General features: G+C 39.8%; 1 protein-coding gene across 5 annotated transcripts; it reads right to left on the reverse strand.

The window, feature by feature from the left end:
* Positions 1 to 754: 754 nt before the first annotated feature.
* TCP11L2 (t-complex 11 like 2) lies at positions 755 to 17,320 on the reverse strand. 5 transcript variants are annotated; one of them, XM_031050071.2, is made up of 11 exons: positions 17,303 to 17,320; positions 14,219 to 14,339; positions 12,091 to 12,260; positions 10,712 to 10,847; positions 9,690 to 9,810; positions 8,571 to 8,791; positions 7,575 to 7,711; positions 6,361 to 6,548; positions 4,802 to 4,983; positions 3,908 to 4,080; positions 755 to 3,345 (listed from the first exon to the last, which is right to left on the reverse strand). In XM_031050071.2, the coding sequence occupies exons 3-11, from the start codon at positions 12,224 to 12,226 to the stop codon at positions 3,095 to 3,097; spliced, it is 1,545 nt and encodes a 514-aa protein (XP_030905931.1). In that variant the 5' UTR covers positions 12,227 to 12,260; positions 14,219 to 14,339; positions 17,303 to 17,320; the 3' UTR covers positions 755 to 3,094. The 5 variants fall into 5 exon arrangements, with proteins under 5 accessions (XP_030905931.1, XP_030905932.1, XP_030905929.1 ...); XM_031050072.2 differs by having other exon boundaries at positions 10,712 to 10,844; positions 17,208 to 17,316; XM_031050069.2 differs by having other exon boundaries at positions 17,208 to 17,316.
* Between the last annotated feature and the right edge of the window lie 1,175 nt (positions 17,321 to 18,495).

Consider the following 18,495-nt stretch of genomic DNA (forward strand, 5'->3'; position numbering starts at 1 on the left):
TAATCAGAAAACATGATTACTTCCACAACAGAAAACAGTAATAAACAATCATGTTCAGAGGATTAAGAGTTTATTCTTACCTTTCTAAACCAAGTACCTCAAACCATTCCATGATTCTAGAAGATTTAAGACATTTCACAGGAAGAACAGAATGCTTACCCATGTCTTTACTGACACTCACTATGGGGATCTGGCATTGTTCTCTACCCCGGTATCTTCCAGTTTGAAGTCTCCCATCTATTTAATCATTTTAAGAGTGGAGCTGTAATAAAGTACACATTCCCTTTGTGGTGGGTTGACCTTTCACATACCCTCACTGCTCTCTTCTGGCTGCTATGGTACAGCAGGTTTTTTTCTTTCTCCTTGTTAACTATGTTACCCCAAGGGTGGTAACATTTCTGACAGGAGGCTCATTTCTGGCCAGTGGCAGGTCTGTTTTGAAGCCAGCTAGCACTGGCTCAATTGGACATGGGGCAAAACTTCCAGCAGCTTCTCATAGAACCTGCTCTTGTAGACACCATGCTGTCAAAACCATGCCCTGCAAACCAAATACAACCTTCCTCCAAGGAATCTGAGTTAAGCACACAAGTGTTTTGAACGGTATTTGCATAGCCCAGTTTAAATCCCAGCTCTAGATTCCACCTACAACTGAGAAATTTGAATCACAATGTGTTATTAGTGCAGTCATTTATCTTCAGTATTTAATAATTCAATACATTTCAGGAAGTTAGCATAAATGACTTCTCACCACCAGTCATATCACAAACAATTTAATGCATACAAACCCTCAAATATTCATTTCAATGGGGAAAGCTGTTACATAATTGCATCTTGGTTCACAAGGACAACTTCAGAGCAAAGGCAAGTGTACTTCAGCCACAGTAATGTCAACAGCATGCAAAACATGACATTAAACTGATGCAGTGCCTATGCTTCAAACATTAAACAATAATTAAGGTACATTAAACAATCACTTGAAACATAGGCCATGCTATAAAATGCCCTTTGCTAGTTAACCACCAAAAAAACCCAACAAACCCTTATTTATTTACTGGTAAAACCTAGTAAGAGAGTTTCCCCAGAACACTGAAGATCTGTAGTTGTATTTAATTTTACAATAAAATGCATATAAAGTATTACAATAAAAAAATCATGTTATAAATCTTCTTTAAACACTGGTAAGATCCTCTTTTGGCTGAAGCTTAAAATAGTTTCTGTCTTTCCAAAGATGCAGCAAATCACTAGGACTTAACTTTCCATAACTGCTTTTGAAACGCATTCTTCTCTTGATAATTTTGAATTGCACATCAAAATTTCATATTCACCTAAGCAAGCCTGTTCTACCTAGTGGCACAATTCCTATATTCTAGGAGTTTCTCACAGGTTTTTCAGGCTTCAGGAAACAGTTCCCTTTAAAATATGTATTCATCTTTACTTTGTGCAATTTTTTTACAAGGGATAGAGCAAAAGTGCACTAGAGAAATTTCTAAAAAGGCATTTTGGAGGAAGTTTATGGACATGTGACCAAAATTCTTCAACAGTGAGGAACAACTGACCAGAAGTCATTTCCCTTACCAAAAAGAGTACACAATTCTCTAGTAACAGACTACAAAACCACACTGCTAATAATGCCCAGTTTTTTTTAGACCTTTATGGTAAGACACAGTATTGTACATACACGATTTGTGGGACACATTAAGCTTTTATGGGTGATCTTGTCTCTTCATAAAAAATAGACTGTAATATAAAATATTAGAACAAGCTATATAACTTGTACCATATGGAGTTTATATATGACATTTTAAAAAGGACTATTATGTAGTAATATATTAAAAGATTATTTTCAAGTAAATTATGATTCAATTTCATAGACAACATATCTATAATATGTATTCCAGCAGTATCTATTCCTAGTAATCTGAAATATGCAAAATAAAGCCTGTGTAAACTTAATGTTTATTTCCACATTTCTCAGTTTCAAGCCTGTTCGTTTCCTGTATGCAAGATTCCTGATGCCTTTAAATGGGAACTAATTACTGGGGCCTATTACAAAGAACTTTAAATAAATCACAGTATTTCTCACAAAATGTGTGAAAGTGAACTCAGTCACATTTTCAGAATGACTAATCACTTGGGTTCTTGCTTTCAGACCCCAGAATATCCTTTGAAAAGCTTACACCCTCATCCAAAAGAACATAAAAGGGGGAAGTTGCTCTGTGGTATTCTCTAAGGTCACTTTCAAGTGCTTTTGGGAATAAAGGTCAGAAAGACCCAACTTAAAAATACTTAATACCCATTAAGATCAAAGATTAGTACATACACATATTAAAGATTAGATTTAAGAGCTGTATGACCACCATTGGATAAACAAAATGCTTATAAACATTATATACAGAAATTAACCCCCCCCCCCAACATGATGTTTCTTAGGTGTTTACCATTAATCTCAATTATATTTGAGAAGTTCTGAACTATTTCTACTTCAAATGGTGCATGCTTCTTCTGTAACTGCTATACTTCATATAGCTTACAACACTGGCATTCCTTAACATTAATAGAGGCCGAGTTCTCATTCCAGTAGCTGTCCTCCTGGTACCAGAATTTGGCCTAGTATGAACCTGGTTTTGGTTACAAAAGCAGTTCTTACATTAAAGTCTTTTCAGAAATTTGAGTGTTGTATTAGATGTTGCTCTACAAAAATACAATGTAAGCACAGTACATTTTACCTACAACTGTCTTCTCATTTCATAATTTTATTGCTATATGTAAATATATTTAAGTTGAAAAAATAACATTGTTTTAACAGTGGCAAAAAAACAAGTACTTTGCCAGCCCTTTCCCAATCTGAATCATAAATGCTTGCCATGAGAACTAATAGTTCACTGGCTATTAGAAGCCACAAAATGCATCAAACAAATTTATCCTATTAAAATATGTATGTCCTTGAACTTAAATATCTTTCCAGTGAATTTCAGAAGCCATCTGTATACATTTTACAAAATCTCTCTCACTGATATTCACTGGAGTGGACTGTTCTTAGTGGGGAACAGATCACTTTGAAAGACAAAAAAGGGTAAAGAAGCAGGTGAAATTTTTAATTGGTAGCTGTTGCTGTTACTGTTTCTGCTTTTCCCATTGGTGTTTCACGAAAAAGTAGTTTTCTAAGTATGTTTGCATAGAACGGTCCATACACTTGTTTATTAAAGTTTACAATGCTTGCATACTGAGATCCAACAAGTTCCATCTCTGTCTGAATCACGGAAAGGCCTCCTGGCATGGTAGGCATAGACTTCTGAAAGCTGGGAAGAGAAAGCAAGCTTCTCAAGAAGAACTGGATCCGTTTGTCTGAAACAAAATATAAAGTACACTCAGAACAAGAGAACCCAAGCTGAAGCCACTTTGTAAGCACTCTACACATCAGCACAGCACAAAACGCAGCAATGTGGGTAACAACTTTTTCCCAAGCTTGTGTTGTAGTGGGAAACAATATTGAAAGCTTCTTGAAGTTGGGTCCTCAAGCTGGATGCAGCATAAACCTGCTGCAACAAGTTATATTACTTAAGTAGACTCAAATTACAAAACCCACTAAGTTTAAACCCAGAACTGACAGAAGGGAGACTGAATAGTACTCATTTTTCCTCAATTCTCCACCAAAATATGAGCATGTCAAGGCTTGTTTCTTCAGGCACTTTTTAAAGTATTTCTAGCTGTGACTAGCTATGCTCTACAGCACACCAAGTACACCCTTTTTATGTAAACAAGATTTCCTTACTCTTAGTTGCTCCAGTGTTTTGCTGCAGTAAAAAGTGTTTTAAAAAATAATTACACAGCTGATTAAGCTTGCTGGGAGTAAGTTGATATATGACATAACACATACAACACAATAATTATACATAATCTTACTAACCAATCAACGAACAGACAGGATTATTCTCCTCTACAATATGAGCGATCTGACCCATTAAATTACTCTGCATTTCTTCATCAAGAGTGGGAAGACCTCTTTCAGTTAGAGACCTGTTCACTTTACTGCAAATTTGGACACCTATAGCATTCAGAGCCTCCTTCAAATCAAAAGTTCTGGAAGAAAGAAAGAGAAAAGCATTAACTATAGCAGTTTCTAGAGCATAGGTTGTAAAGTGACCTTACTTGTCTTCTTCCCCTTTTACTTTAAACCCACCCTCTGCAATAAAAGAATTTTTAGAAGTTATCTTTTGCAGCTACAGGTACAGCACAAATCTTCATGTGGAAGACAAAATAAGCACCTAACATGAAAAATGATTTCAAGTGTGCAGCAGTGACACCACTTCATTTTGCCATTATGCCAAGGTGTTTTCCTGGGCCACATGCACAGTATTTCATAAGAAAAAGCAGAGTGGAAAAAATATTTTAAGACACTCCTTCAGATCACATCACTTACTTGCAAGCAAGAAAAATAAGCAACCAAATAGCTTTAACTACAACTAGTCTGAAGCAACTGGCAAGACAATTCAGTGAATATATTGCCAGAGTCTCTTCAGTATTAGGAGCATATGAATGCACTTTAGTACTAGGGCCCAAAGTTCTGTATACTAACATCAAGATTAAGATTTCATTAAAATATACCTTTGAAAGCATGTGCCTAACAGAGTGGACTTATACTTTCAAGGGAATATAGATACAGATTATTAAAATATTTTCCTATTATTAGCAAGCACTGGCTATGACATTTGAGTTGTTTCCAAGGGTTTTCAGATCCACCTGGTATTTCCTATTTAATATAAATAAATGAATATGAAGAGTGATAAAAATAAGACCTTACTTCTTGTTCATGCCTTCAAGAAGAGGAACAGAGATCCTTTTCAGCTGCTCAGCAAAATCAGGCACATCTACAATTGCTGCACCCACCATATTGTTTGTTATAAGACAAACACAAGCTATGATCCTTAATTGTTTGAGCTTCTCTCTCAACTCCTGAAGACGAGCTTCATCTGTTATTAGCGTCTGGAATTGAAACAGTAATACTAATTTAGGAATACAGAGGGAGAGAGCCAGGAAAAAGGACAGATACAGGATACAGTCTTGAAGCATTGACACTTTTAAACACAAATACATAATGTCAGAAGAGACAGCAGCTGAAATACCCTGAATATGTAATACTGCACAAAGTAACATTATGTATGAGTACCAGAAGTAAGCCTATGGCAGGAAGAAAGGTAATGTCTTCAGTGCAGAGGAAACCAAGGACATTGCATGTTATTGCTCATCACTGCTGATGGAAATTTGCAACCAACAGTTAATTCAACAAAGCAAAAAGCTCAGGGGATCCAGAGGACATTGCAGTGATCAAGGTTACAGATAACAGTCTTCTGGATTTAGCTGTTCTTTAAAAATGGGAATCTGGAACCGACAGACAGTGAAGAACAACTGTGCATGCCAACCATGAGCTCAACCACCAGAGCAAATTCTGCAAGTGATTCATAACCTGTTACAGGCAAACACACAGTTGGTCATACCAAGACTGTAATTCCCACAGCAAAATGTAGCTGGAGTGACTTTTTAGGTTAGAAAGACTTAAATCCTAACCAAACCCCTTCACTGTGAAGCACAGGGGCATTAACATTCAGTAGTAGTAGTTTCATAGTATGGCAAACTACATTCACCAGAGGATACCTGTATGTAGCTATTATTCAAGACTTTTCAAATTAAGGTAAGAATAAGGTGGTTTCCCTTGTGTCCACTGACTAAGAACACTAAAAGCCTCCCCATGTATTCAGCAAGTTCTTTGCCAGGCTACCCTAAGTATAGCTAAGGAGCTCACTGCAGATGTTAATTTTAGCCCTGGCTGATGGCCAATTTCAAATTGGCTTTATGGAAAGTTGCAGAGGTCAATGATCAGGAGCTGGTAGGAAAAACTGAACACTGATTCTCAAAGCAATAGTTTATATGCACTGAGAAAGGATGAATATTTGCTTTAGACAGCTTCAAGATTTATTGATTCTGATCTAAAGCAAGAGCAATCCCACTAATTCCTGCTGCTCTTAGAAATACAGAATGCTATAACCAGTTCCCTCAAAGGTACACAAAGCCAAGAGCTGGCAGTACCAGGCCCAGCCTGTGATCATGGCCAAGACTGCTCTCAGGGTGGAGCTGCTGAGCTATGATGGGACAGAATGAAGACAAGGTTTACGTTCTTTTTTAGTTGCTGCCCATCTTGTATTTCAGAAACTACACTAACACATACACTCTAATTCCAAATTTACGACTCAGAAATTTAAGTAATACAAGAGAATACTTCACTTAGTTATCAATAAAAGTATTATACTAAACCAATGTTTTCATATAGCTAGAAAACTGAAGACACTGAAATACACTTCATACCTCTGGAATTGTTTTGTGGTAATTCCACTGTAACAGTTTCAAGTAGCCATTGTTTAGCACCAGTGTAGGACTAATGGTTCGTTTAGAACTACTATCAGCACCAGGGGATGATGAAGACTCATCAGAAGTAGATGATAATTCATCTTCTATCGATTCCTTTATCCATTCTGTTGTGAGGTCCAAGGCACCTAAGTATTGCAAATCGGTACAGATTTACTGCATGCTCTCATCAAAATAAGCACTACCTTGAGGAAAAAAAGAGTTGTACTCCTAAACAAGAGTATGACTTCTTAAGACTCAAACATGGTGGACAGCTGAGTTTTAAGATGGAAATTCCCCCCTCCTTATTTTTTTCCCCACTTACCTTTCACTGGCCACCTTAATATTCTAGCTAGCTTGTACAAACCCAGCAACAAGTTGTTAAGACTTTAGCCAAGATCTTTGGGTAAAAGCAGCCTCAGAGTTCCCAAAGCATTTTTTAATTTTCCTTTTTCAGGAAGGCAAGTTACTAGTTGCGGTACAGGACTGGAAAATAGAGGTGAAGGGAGAAAGAACTCTAAGAGCATTTCATTTGCTAAGACAATTTTTCCTCAGGCTGCATATATAAATCCTGAAGACTGCATCAGTGGCTCAGGGTTCCCATTTTAGAAGTCCCTTCTCCAGATACTAGTAAGCTTACTTTTTCTTCTTGGAAAAAGTTTCCTGAGCCCTGTTTAGCCACATTACAAAAAACCTGTAATAATGGATAAAGTTGATTTTGCATCATCTAAAGATATTTCCCCAGAACTTGCCTTTTGTTTATTAAAAATAGGATCCTGTCCCAACTTTCATGCACACTAACTAGTTTTATATGTTTACTTCAAACTAACAATAGACTGGCTGCATACAAAAGAGATAAAGTCTCATCTTTCAGTATATAGAGCTCCTGACGCCAGAGAGGAAGAGCTACAGTTTTTCAAATATGAACCAATACAGCAAATACAAATTTGTCTGAAAGCACCCCAGATCACAGATGAACATACTTTACAGCAAGTTAAGCAATTGCCCATTGGTAGCTTGCTTGTCGAAGAACTTTCGCATTAGCTAGATCCAGACAAGAAACTGAAGTTTTCCTCCAAATTAATGGCAATTGATAGATTTTATAGCATGTCTTTAAATAGGTTTTTGTTTGTTTTTTACTGAAAGTTTTGATTTAAAGACAGCAGGATACCTACTTGGTGTTTCTTCAAGAATTTCCTGGAATTTTGTTCTTTCATAGTCCACCAAATTACGCTGAAGGTATGGTCTAAGGTTTTGAATTGTGTAATTTGCCATATCCATTTTCATCAGGTCCAAAACACGGAATATTTGTCTGAAAGGAGAAATTTAAAATTTGACAATTAGTCTATTGATTTTAACCAGCACAAGTGAGATACCCCTACACTGGTACTTTAACTTCAGTTCTGGAAGAAGTAAACTGCATCAGTATTACAGTGTAACAGATAAGTTATGTAGCTTCCAGGACCCCTGAAGGAGTATTGTGTGTAAGGTTTGGTGTTAAGTCAGATACCAAGATCAATCACCACCTGTAAGTTGGTACATTTCAGCCTAAATGAACATATTTTAACTTTTTATTTAAATTTGTACAAAGAGAAACAATCCCAGTAGCTCTGATCCCTGCATATGATCTAAGCTGCAATAAAACAGTAGAAGAGCTCCATCTACTCTTAGTATTTTAATGTATTAAAGAAAGACTAAACTAGTTTCTGACAGTTACACTTTACTCAAGTTTAAATAATATCTTTACTAGAGATATTTAAAATGCAAAGTTTGGCCTCCTACATGCACTAAATAGTTCAAGACAGAACTATACAAATGCGCTGCGTAAACTTTGTAAGGATGAACAAGACTGAAAAAGCAGTCTCTGAAACATTATTGCAAGAGTGTTCTCCTGTTGTTCAGTGGCTTAGATAGTCAGAGCTGGTACTGCTTGATCTAAGCATTCTACCCATTTCATTACAAAGTAAGACAATATTCTTATCAGCATGTCATAGCTTCTCCCCTTTAATACTTCCATATAAAAATAAGTTTTCCAATAGTTTGAGAACAGGTGTTATGTAAGCTGACATAATTTAAGACTTTTTAAGACTATAACCCCCTCTTCCACTGCCCAGTGCTCTTTCAGATGAGTTTTTCCATCTGAAAAACCCCCAAGACACCCTAATACCAACCTCAGTAATTCTACGATATTGTCAGTTGCTTTTAACTGTTTTATATCATTGTCTCTTATTGGAGCACACAACTTTCCCATAGTGTTGATAATGTAATTCGCTAGCCCATGAATATCAACAGCATTATGTTCTGCCTGCTGTCGTATAAGATCCGTATCTAGAACTTCACAAATTTGATTTTGAATCCTGTTTGCTCCAGGAGTCAGGAAGGAAAGAAGAATCTAAAGTAGGGGGGAAATAAAAAAGCATATTAATAAAAACCAAACCACTTCGTAAACATGCTGAAATAAGATCTTAATGTTGAGTGTATTTAGCTGACTATAACAAGACACATTAAGACTGAACATTAGGTAGCATTAAAGAAGTACTGTTAAAATTATCTCCGTACAGTTCTGCAAAAAAGCTCAAAGCTCTAATAAATCAGAAAGCATGTCTGGGCTACTGCCATATAAAACAAACATTTCCTAGCTTGAAATTTTGGAAGACTTAGTATTGTGCTAGGATTGAAGGTGTGCATGCTTCCCTGTATGATCACAGAATCAACAACATTGGAAAAGACCTTTATGATCAAGTCAAACCATTCCCCCAGCACTGCCAAGTCCACCACTAAACCATGTTACTAAAGGCTGCATTTACACAGCTTTTGAACACTTCCAGGGATGGTGATGCCACCACTCTCCTGGGAAGCCTGTTCCAGTGCCTGACTACCCTTTCAGTGGAGAGATTTTGCGTAATAGCCAATCTAAAGGGCCAGAAAAGTTGCTGAGAGTGGGTCTTGTGAGTGTGAAATGACCAGGGATATGGGTAAACAAAGTCTACATGAGCAGGTACAGTCGCATTTTTACTCCTGTTCATATCATAAGTTCACAGTACACTGCTGGAAAGAAACTAGGAGAAATGTAAAGCTTTGAGAGAAGAGTTGACTTGCAACTTATCATAATATCTTAATATAAATATATTATAAATACACCTATTTGTAGTTCTGAGTAATGATGGCTTAATCTTTAAAGAACAAACATAAAGGTGTTGACTGAGTTAGCAGATCCCTCAGTGAAGTCAGAGCCTTTCAGACTTAAGCTGACAAAACAACACTGAGGCACAGGAGAGTAAGAATATTACCTCCTTAATTTCCTCAAAGAGCTTGATAGCATGCTCATATTCTGGAGGATCTTCATTCAGTTCAGATTCCAAGTGATCCCAAAATGCCTTGTGTACAATCCGTTTCACTGTGCCTGCAAAACTGTAATAATTCAATTAGATACAGAAATGACTCCCAACTATTTTTCATCATTGGTAAAAGTGATTAGATTAGTCTTATCACAATCACTGGTGAGGGAAAATGCACCTCACCCACTACTGTGCCCTGCAATCATATCTTTCTTGGGCTGTCGGTCATCAGCTCCCAAAACATCATCTAGACTAACAAGTCTTTTATAAAATACAGGTGTCTTAGAAAGTGGTGCTGCCAATTCAGATGTGGGTAAAGTAGCATTAACTGCCCTTTTTCCATATTGGATTTGTACTCATTGTCCTAACCTTGTATGTTACGTACTATGCTTTCTCAAAAACTACTCTATCATATAACCAATTATCAGTTAAGGGACTTGTGCAACTAAAAATACCCTTGTTTTTTTTCCGTAAGTTTTCTCAAAGCAAAGACCAGGGTCATTTTTAGTTGCTCTTGCTCACAGATGTCTGTTTAGCTACCTACATAAGGGCAGTTATGTCTTGCTTCCTCTGGATCTCCAGGTATTTCTGCATACCTTCTGGGGCTAATATTAGAGTTATGTTCATTATGAGCTTTATCTTCTTAATACTACCACATCAATGGGCTATTACATACAAAGCCACCATTTCACCTTTTCCACAGGGCTTGGTACTGCACAGAACAAACCAATACTCATCTTCACTATGCACATTCATATTACATTAACCCTTTATCTTCCGTGACATTTAAAACAGAGCAACACTTGTTCCAAGCAAGATCATACTGACAGTGACTCCTGGAGGTGGAAGATAAAAATGTTTTGAGTTTGGATTTTGTTTGTTGGTAATTTTTTGTTTTGATTGGGTTGGGGTGATATTTTATTTTACTCTCTTCCAAACCCCAGTGCTGCTTTTCACAAAATTCAGGCTCTTACCTGTTCTGTGGCAAGTCTTCGTGTTTTATGCAGAAATTTGCATTTACAGCAATTTCATGAGCTAAGGTCAAGTTTGTCAAATTTCTTGCAGCTGCCATCAGTTCATCAAATGTAATCATCTTAGGGGGACTTGCTGCTGGAACAAACAAGATCTGTTCAAGCCAAATATCTATAATTCATAAGTGCAACTGAAAAAAATATTATAAGTTTCGCTGTTTGCTAATTGGACTCCACAAAAAAACAACCTAGGATTGCTGGGTCTTTATATCTTCTTAAAACACTAACTCAGGAAACTCCCAGCTTATCAAGAGGGTGTGTGTGGGCAATACTGCACAAAGATGCACATTTTGAAGAGCAATTTCATATTTTTCCATCTTAACCAAGCTATTTTTTTTCCTTTAAAACAGGATCTTGTATTCCACAGATTTGCTATCAACTCTTCTGTAAAACCCACCAGACCAAAAGCATGGGCAATAACAGATACCAGATGTCCATTATAATTCTGATCATATAACGGCTCTATTGTGGTTTCATTGCCTGTAGAGAAGATTCTGAAGTTACAGACTTAAGAACACCCCCACTTATGTTCCATAGTAGATGCACTGTAAGTGACACTCTTTTTACAAATAAGTGTTCACAGCATAACAAAGTCTACATTAGAAAGCAAGAGTAATTCCCAAAGTTTCTAAACCCACAAATTCTGCCTTTTAGTTTAGTATTTGGAATTAACCCTTTGAAGACAGGTAATAAAGGCAGATAGCCAGCTGCCAATTACAGCTCCACTAACAAGCTTGTTTTAACGTCAGACTTACATAAATGCTAAAAAGCATGCACGGGCTAAGAATGCTTAGACATGAACATGAACCACATCTTAACCAAGGTTTTATTTATAATTACTCAAAATATATTCCTTCTGCAAATGTTTGTTTTCTGTTTGATCCTAGTATTTACGAAAGAAAAAAAAAGGAATTTGAGATTAACTTCATATAACTTGAAGTTATAATATCAATCTGTAAGCTACACATTTAACTTTTAAACATATGAAGCAAACAGAAGAAAACCACCCTTTGCACAAAACTGTATCTGGTGGAGTGTGAGACTGCTACACATCAAGATTAGGATGTCCACAGTGGCACACTTTTCTTACACTTTCTGACAGGAAGGAGTGCACAGGGAGACCCCCATGGATACAGCTGCTGGTAGTGCTCCAGACACAAGGAGATGGACTGTTTCACAGCAGAGAGAAAGCCATGCCTTTCTCTTAATAGTCTTAAACAGAGATTCAGAATGCCAGGTTCTACCCAAAATAGCAAAGAGAAATGACATAAGTTAGCCTCATCTGTCTGTGGACAACACAGGTAAGGTTGAAATAGGCTTACAGGCTGGAGAGCTGGGTTTGCTTGAAGAATCGCTGTTAAAGCTCTGTCTTGAGTATTCAGAGTCACTAGAAGCAGCTGTGCTTTCTGAGAGGCGCGAAGACTCTGAATCACTGTTATGCTCATCACTGAGAGGCATTCTGATTCACTTTAGGTGCTACCGTACACAAGACCTGGAAAAACAAAATACACTTGCCATAAAACCAATGCTTACTAATGTTTATTTCTCGGAAGTCAGATACTGATCATTACTTTGTCAATAATGAACAAGCAGCTACCTTTTTTTAAAAGGTGTTGCAGAAAGGATCTGGCTTGACATGCAGAAGCACAGTTATTAACTAACTACACTTGTTTTGCAAGCAAGCTTCGTGCCTTCTGCTGTTTCATACCCTCATGGTTACGTTAGAGACAGTCTGTAAATTCATTGTATTAAAAAAAAAATAAAAAAAAACAAACCCAAGATTACACACCATGACCCCTGAAGTTGCCTGTTGTCAGAGCTTCAGAAGTTCTCGACATCCATAAAGGCAACTCATGGTGTTACCATCCCCTACCTGACTTCACCAGCAAGTGATGTCTAGCAATTAGCTTCCTTCCACAAACAAACTGTACTGAGTGGAACAATTGTGAAGCAAAGAGAAGTTGCTGGGCAGAATAGGCAAGTAATTCAGAATACTACATTCTGACAGGGTATAGCTGAAAGCCTGGCCTCCTCCTTTGGGTTGGTTTTTGCTCAGAATCAGATCAACAATGACACAGACCCCAAAAATAATGCTAGGGTGAGGGTGGATGGGTTTTGCGATTTAAATCAAATGGTAACCGAACCTCTTAATATTACATTCAGCATAAACAACACTGAGAAACTTCATGCTTCATAGTGCTTCTGTCTACATAAAGAAACTGCCTCCCAGGCAGATAAACTGCAACTGCAGAGAATTTAGACAGCTGCATAGTGTGATAGAGATGATTAATGGTTGTATGACAGGAAGAAAAAATATGCTCCTAATCATATTAAAATGAGGAACTGGAAGTCAGCTATAATTACTACCAAAGGAATTTGGCCCAGATACCAAAAGTAGCTGTCCATCTTTCATTACAGCCATGAAGCATTCTGTAGTAGATTTTATGCAGAGACACAGCCAACAATACTCTCCATTAGCAAATTTAAGTACTATGACTTCATCTATGACTGAATTGCACCAGCTTCAGTAGGCAAGGAATACCACAGTTCACAAATGTTGACCTTAGAAAAGACACTTTTGGAAGCAAAAGGATGATCTTTGTGTGTATTTACATGAATCAACATATCACAGGGCCAAGCGATAAACAAAAGGGAGTAAAAATGAAGATTTCTTTACACTGGTACCTAGTTACAGCTTAGAGCATTTGAGTTTTTGGGTACCAGCTCATCCGGAGTAGGCCTTTACAACCTGATGAGGTATAACACTGATGAGTACAACCCTGTTAATTACGATGATTAACATTTGTTAGGTGTATGCTTACTCTTCCTCCTCTCCCAAGAGGAAAGAGATGCATTTGAGTGCCTTATTTATGTAATTACATTGTCCTTTTGTGTGAAAAGAATCACAGCAGCAAGAATTGACAGTTTACCATCTTACTGAAGAAGCAAGTAAGAGACTTTTGATCAGGATAGAGGTCATAGGTTCAAGACTTAGCGTGTTGTGATCTTTAACATAATTACTTATTAAACCAGCAATTTCATAATGTCTAACAAGCAACTGGAAACAGATACTTAAAATAGTATTTACTAAAGAAAGAGTTGCAAGAGAACCCATAAAACCAAAAGGGTGAGAATTTTTTTTACTTGAAAATTTTATTTAAGTTACAGTTAGAAATTAATCACCAGTTAATGTTACACAAAAGACTAAAACTACTGCTCCACTTAAGACATGCGCTACAGACCTCAAGGCTAGTGCCAGCCAGAAACTAGTTGTGACAAGTAACCTACCTGTAGGTTCTTGACATGGAACTGCTCACTTAAATACTTTAACTCTACAGAGCCTGCAAAGCCTATATTGCCCTCCCATTATTGTTTCTGGATAAGCATCAGAACACTGTATTTCAAGCTGTTAGTCATTTATATGACTTTATTTATACAAAAATAACTAACCTCCAAAAGGTTAATGTTGCCTGTGGTCCATCGAAAGATTCTATTAACGTTGTTAGCAGCGTACTGGCCCAAAAGGTCTTGCAAGTCACTTGCCTAGTATGAGCACTTCAAGATGTGTTTACTGTTCCAGTCCAGGTGTTAAGAACATGGAAGAAGTTACATGACCATTAAAACCCCCAAATTTTCACACAATTTTCATATCATCATTTCAAAAACTTCTTAGTATAATAATCTTAATAAATACTCCAATTTGTTAATACTCAAATCTACAAGGTGGTCCTGACAGAAATACTCAACCAGACATGGAGGAAAGTCACTATTGGCATTTTCTACCCCAATCTTCATTTCCAAGAGGTCCAAATCATTACAGTAGAAATTAAAGTTTTATCATGAGGGTTCTGAGACACTGGCACAGGTTGCCCAGAGAAGTGGCAGCTCCATCCTTGGCAGTGTTCAAGTCCAGGCTAGATGGGGCTTTGAGCAACCTGGTCTAGTGGAAGGTGTCCCTGTCCATGGCAGGGTACTGGAACTAGATGATCATTGAGGTCCCTTCCAGCCCAATCCACTCTATGATTATTCCATGATGATAAAATTCTATATACATTAAATCTTTACCTACTGTCCCAGTAAAGGATCTTCCAGCAACAAATATGTGCATTTCAAAGAGGCCCATGACATATTCTGAAGTACTGAGACCCATATCTGTTCCTACAATACAGACACACATACAGACAGCAGAGCTGTCAGAGTGCTTCAGAAGACCTAACTTAAATAAGAGGTTTTAAATAACAGGTTACAACAATACAACCGGAGATGACACACTGAAAATACATTGAAATCTTTGCCACAGTACATGTATTACCGAGTAGGATGCCTCAAATGGAATGGTAAGGAAGAATGGGTGCATTCTGAAGATTCAGACATTATTGCTAAATTAGAAGTTTAAAAGATAAACACGGCAGTAAGCACAACAAAGGAAACACAGATGAATGTGCAAGCAGAATCTCGACATGTCTTCTACAGTTTTTAAATATGCTACCCAACAGCTAAAAAGCTCTGACAAAAGTACATTAATTGTACAAACCAGGAAAAAAGCACTTCTAAGTAGTTACAACAAAAGACAACTGAGTTATTTGGTCCTTTTTTTTATAGCCTAAACACTGGACAAGCTGCTTTTCCAGACAGCACAGAGCTTGTTGTAAATTATTAAGAGCCAAGTTCACATGTAACTTTAAGTTTAATAGAATTCCCAAGTAAAAATATTTCAGAAATCCTTCTGACCTTCCAACATCTCTTTGTAACTTCCCATATTGAATAGACAATCCCAACTTTTTTTAATTGTTCATTAGGTATTACATATTAGGTTGTTGTTTTAATACACAGTTTAATATCCTGCCTATTAAAGAATCAGCCTGTGGTTACAACCTGCTTACTCTTCCTGAATTGAAAACAACTGACATTTACTTTTATATTAGGTTGAATTCCTTCACAGTGGGCTTCAACACACTGTTTTCTTTCTTTCAATCAGTACGATTTCACAGGGTTTTACGGAAAAATTCTAAATAGGAGACCAAGATAAAAATACATCCAAAGTGTACAAACCCCAAGATTCTAGTTACCTAAGTTATCATGGTTTCTGCTGCTATATAAACAGCTTGGATGTAATTAATACAATACTGTAGATGCCTAAAGGCATCTTGCTCTTATCATGCTGGGTGATGCGGTAACTGTATTATACAGTTATAACTGATAAAGATCACAAGACCAGATTAGTTATAGAGAACAGTTTTTATTCCCAAAAGCTTCCTTTGAAAGCTATTTTATGAAGCACCTTGGGGGAGGGAAAGACAGTTTGGATGGGTTTAACTTCAGATAACATCATCAAGGAAAGTTTTTCCACAGCCCTGCTTTGTTCAAGTAAGTCACTCCATCCATGCACACTTTTAAAGTGCTCTGTCTAGTTTTACCACTTTAAGTATCTTAACTTCGTTCACTCCACTGGGCTTACATACTATCTTCTAGCTGGCACTGACCGAATCTCCTCTGGGGTCGAGTTTCCCTATCACTGATTCCACCTCTGCCAGCACTCACGGCAGCGGAGCAGAAATGAGCCTTTGTTAAGAGTTACGGAATTTCCTCATGCCTCCTTTTTCACAGCTCAGAGCCATAATTTCTCTCCTTTACCTTCCTAGTTCCGCACCTCTCCCCTTTACATACAGGCTTCTCCTGAAGAAGAGTTTAAAACTATGTAAAAGCGAGACGAGCAAGTGTCCCCCACTGTCCGTGCCCACGGCAGTCACCCTCACCTCCCGTAGTTGGGCACAAGGCGCCCCAAACCAGGGCCAGAAACACCGCTGAGGAAGGCCGAAGATGCTCAACTCTGTCCGACCCCCTCCTCTCAGCGCGGCAGGGGCATCGCCGCCGGCTCCTCCTCTTCCTCCATCTGTTTCTTTGCCTGTCTCCACCCCCGGCCCCATGTTTTTAGCAGTTACCAGAGGCAGGAGCTTGGCACTCACCGACCAAAACAAACAGCGTTTCCAAGGACAGGGCCGGGGGGAGGAAGGGAGGAGAACAAGAGAGCAGGGAATCCTGTCTCCGCCAGCCCCGTGGAAAGCGAACCCGGCTGCCCGTCTCCAAGCGTCCTAGCCCCGCATGCCCAGGGAACGGAGCAGGAGCGGAGCTGCAACGGAAAAACCCCACTGCTGCTCCCGTCCCGGTGGGCAGCAGACATCAAGAGACGGAGACAGCCCAGGAGACGCAGAGCAAGCGTCACATTCTAGACCCGCAGCAGTGGCTGCAAAGCCCACCTGCTGCAGCGGGAGCCCCACTGGGGCTGCAGAGCAGAGCGCAACCCGCTCCTGCCAGCACTCCGCACGGGCCAGCTCTGACCCCACAGTCCGTACGGGGACACCCAGACGTGTGCCGTGCCGCCTCGCACACCGCAGGCCGGCACAAACGCGGCCCTACCCTGCTCACCCCGGTCACTCACCGCGGGCCAGCGGCACCAACAGTTCACCCTCGGCGCGGCGCTCACCGGAGCTTTAAACACCCCCTCCCCCCCAGGGTTATATACCCAGCACGGACTATTAGTGTCTTCCTTGGGCGCGTCTATCTCGGCCCATGACGTGGGGGGACGTAACCTTTTCCGGCCTGTCAGCGGCCAGTTGATCCGATGACTTGGGTCAACTTGCGCCTATCCCAGCAAAACCAGCCCGTGTGTCCTCATTCTACCCGGCTACGGGCACTAAGGGGGCAGAATGTATCAGGTGACGGGGGAGGCGCTTCTGCAGACTCCCCCGCGATGAATGGACCTTGCCGGTTGGGGGGAAGGCCGGGGTGGTGTTTACGGAAGAGCCGCGGCGGTGTGGCTGGCTCCGCCCCACGCTGGGAAGGAGCAGGGTCTGCGCCTTAGCCCCGCCCCACGCGGCCTCAGTGGGTGAGGCTACACGCCGGGAGGGGGGGCGGAACATTAAAGGTCCCGTTCTCAAGACGGGAAGTGGCAGCACCTCAGGGCGTACTTGCTCGGTTGTGTTAACCGCGCTGCCGTGGAAGCTTTAAGTATGCACCCACGAGTAATCCTGCCCTGCTTTCCTTCGTCTCTCTCCGGGGAGGGGGTGAGGTGTCGTGTCCCGTCCCGTCCCCCCCCGCCAGCCCAACTTGCCCCCCAGTGCCACCCCCCAGCCATCTTAGTCTGAGTGTTGTCCCGAGTTTGGTCTCCCCCCTTGTTCATGGCTGTGGTGCTGGGACGCCTGCTGAGTGCCCACTGAGGAACGCGGCATGAGGCAGTACAGCACTATTACTGTAAATGCGTTACTTACTGTATTGACCTCATTGACCAGGCAGCTTCACGCACCTGCCGGGCCAGCAGTACCTGTCAGGGTCATCACCTCTTCCTGTCACAGGAGCTACGTGCCACCATTGCCCCACCTACCAGGAAGCATGGAGGGGACAGCAGTGGCAGTCATCTCTGAGGCAGGAGGTAACTAAATCAAGCTTTGTTTGTCATGAAGACACTGAGGTCCCCTTCCTGCAAATAATCTTTTAGCACACACAGTGAACTACATGGGATAGATGTTGTATTTGCATAGACCAAAGCCCACTGTAGGTCCTATTAACCTCTACTATAAAAGCGAAGTCCTGAAGCAGGCAAGGGAGTTTGGCTATGCAAATGCAATGCCCTGCTTGGGTAGGAGCAATTGCTCCTGGCAGTGCAGAGCACCTGCCAGCCCTGGCATTCTGAGCCTGGTCTCCAGAGACATTAAATGGGATTAAGTCCA

This window comes from Melopsittacus undulatus, chromosome 5, assembly GCF_012275295.1.
Source record: "Melopsittacus undulatus isolate bMelUnd1 chromosome 5, bMelUnd1.mat.Z, whole genome shotgun sequence".
Lineage (NCBI taxonomy): Eukaryota > Metazoa > Chordata > Aves > Psittaciformes > Psittaculidae > Melopsittacus > Melopsittacus undulatus.

Coding starts and splice junctions, on each gene's coding strand:
- TCP11L2 (XM_031050071.2), bottom strand. CDS start 12,226: ATGCCTCTCAGTGATGAGCATAACAGTGATTCAGAGTCTTCGCGCCTC. Junction 7,712..8,570: donor AATATCGTAGAATTACTGAG/GTTGGTATTAGG, acceptor TTCTCCTTTCAG/ACAAATATTCCGTGTTTTGG. Junction 4,984..6,360: donor ACCACAAAACAATTCCAGAG/GTATGAAGTGTA, acceptor TTTCAATTCCAG/ACGCTAATAACAGATGAAGC.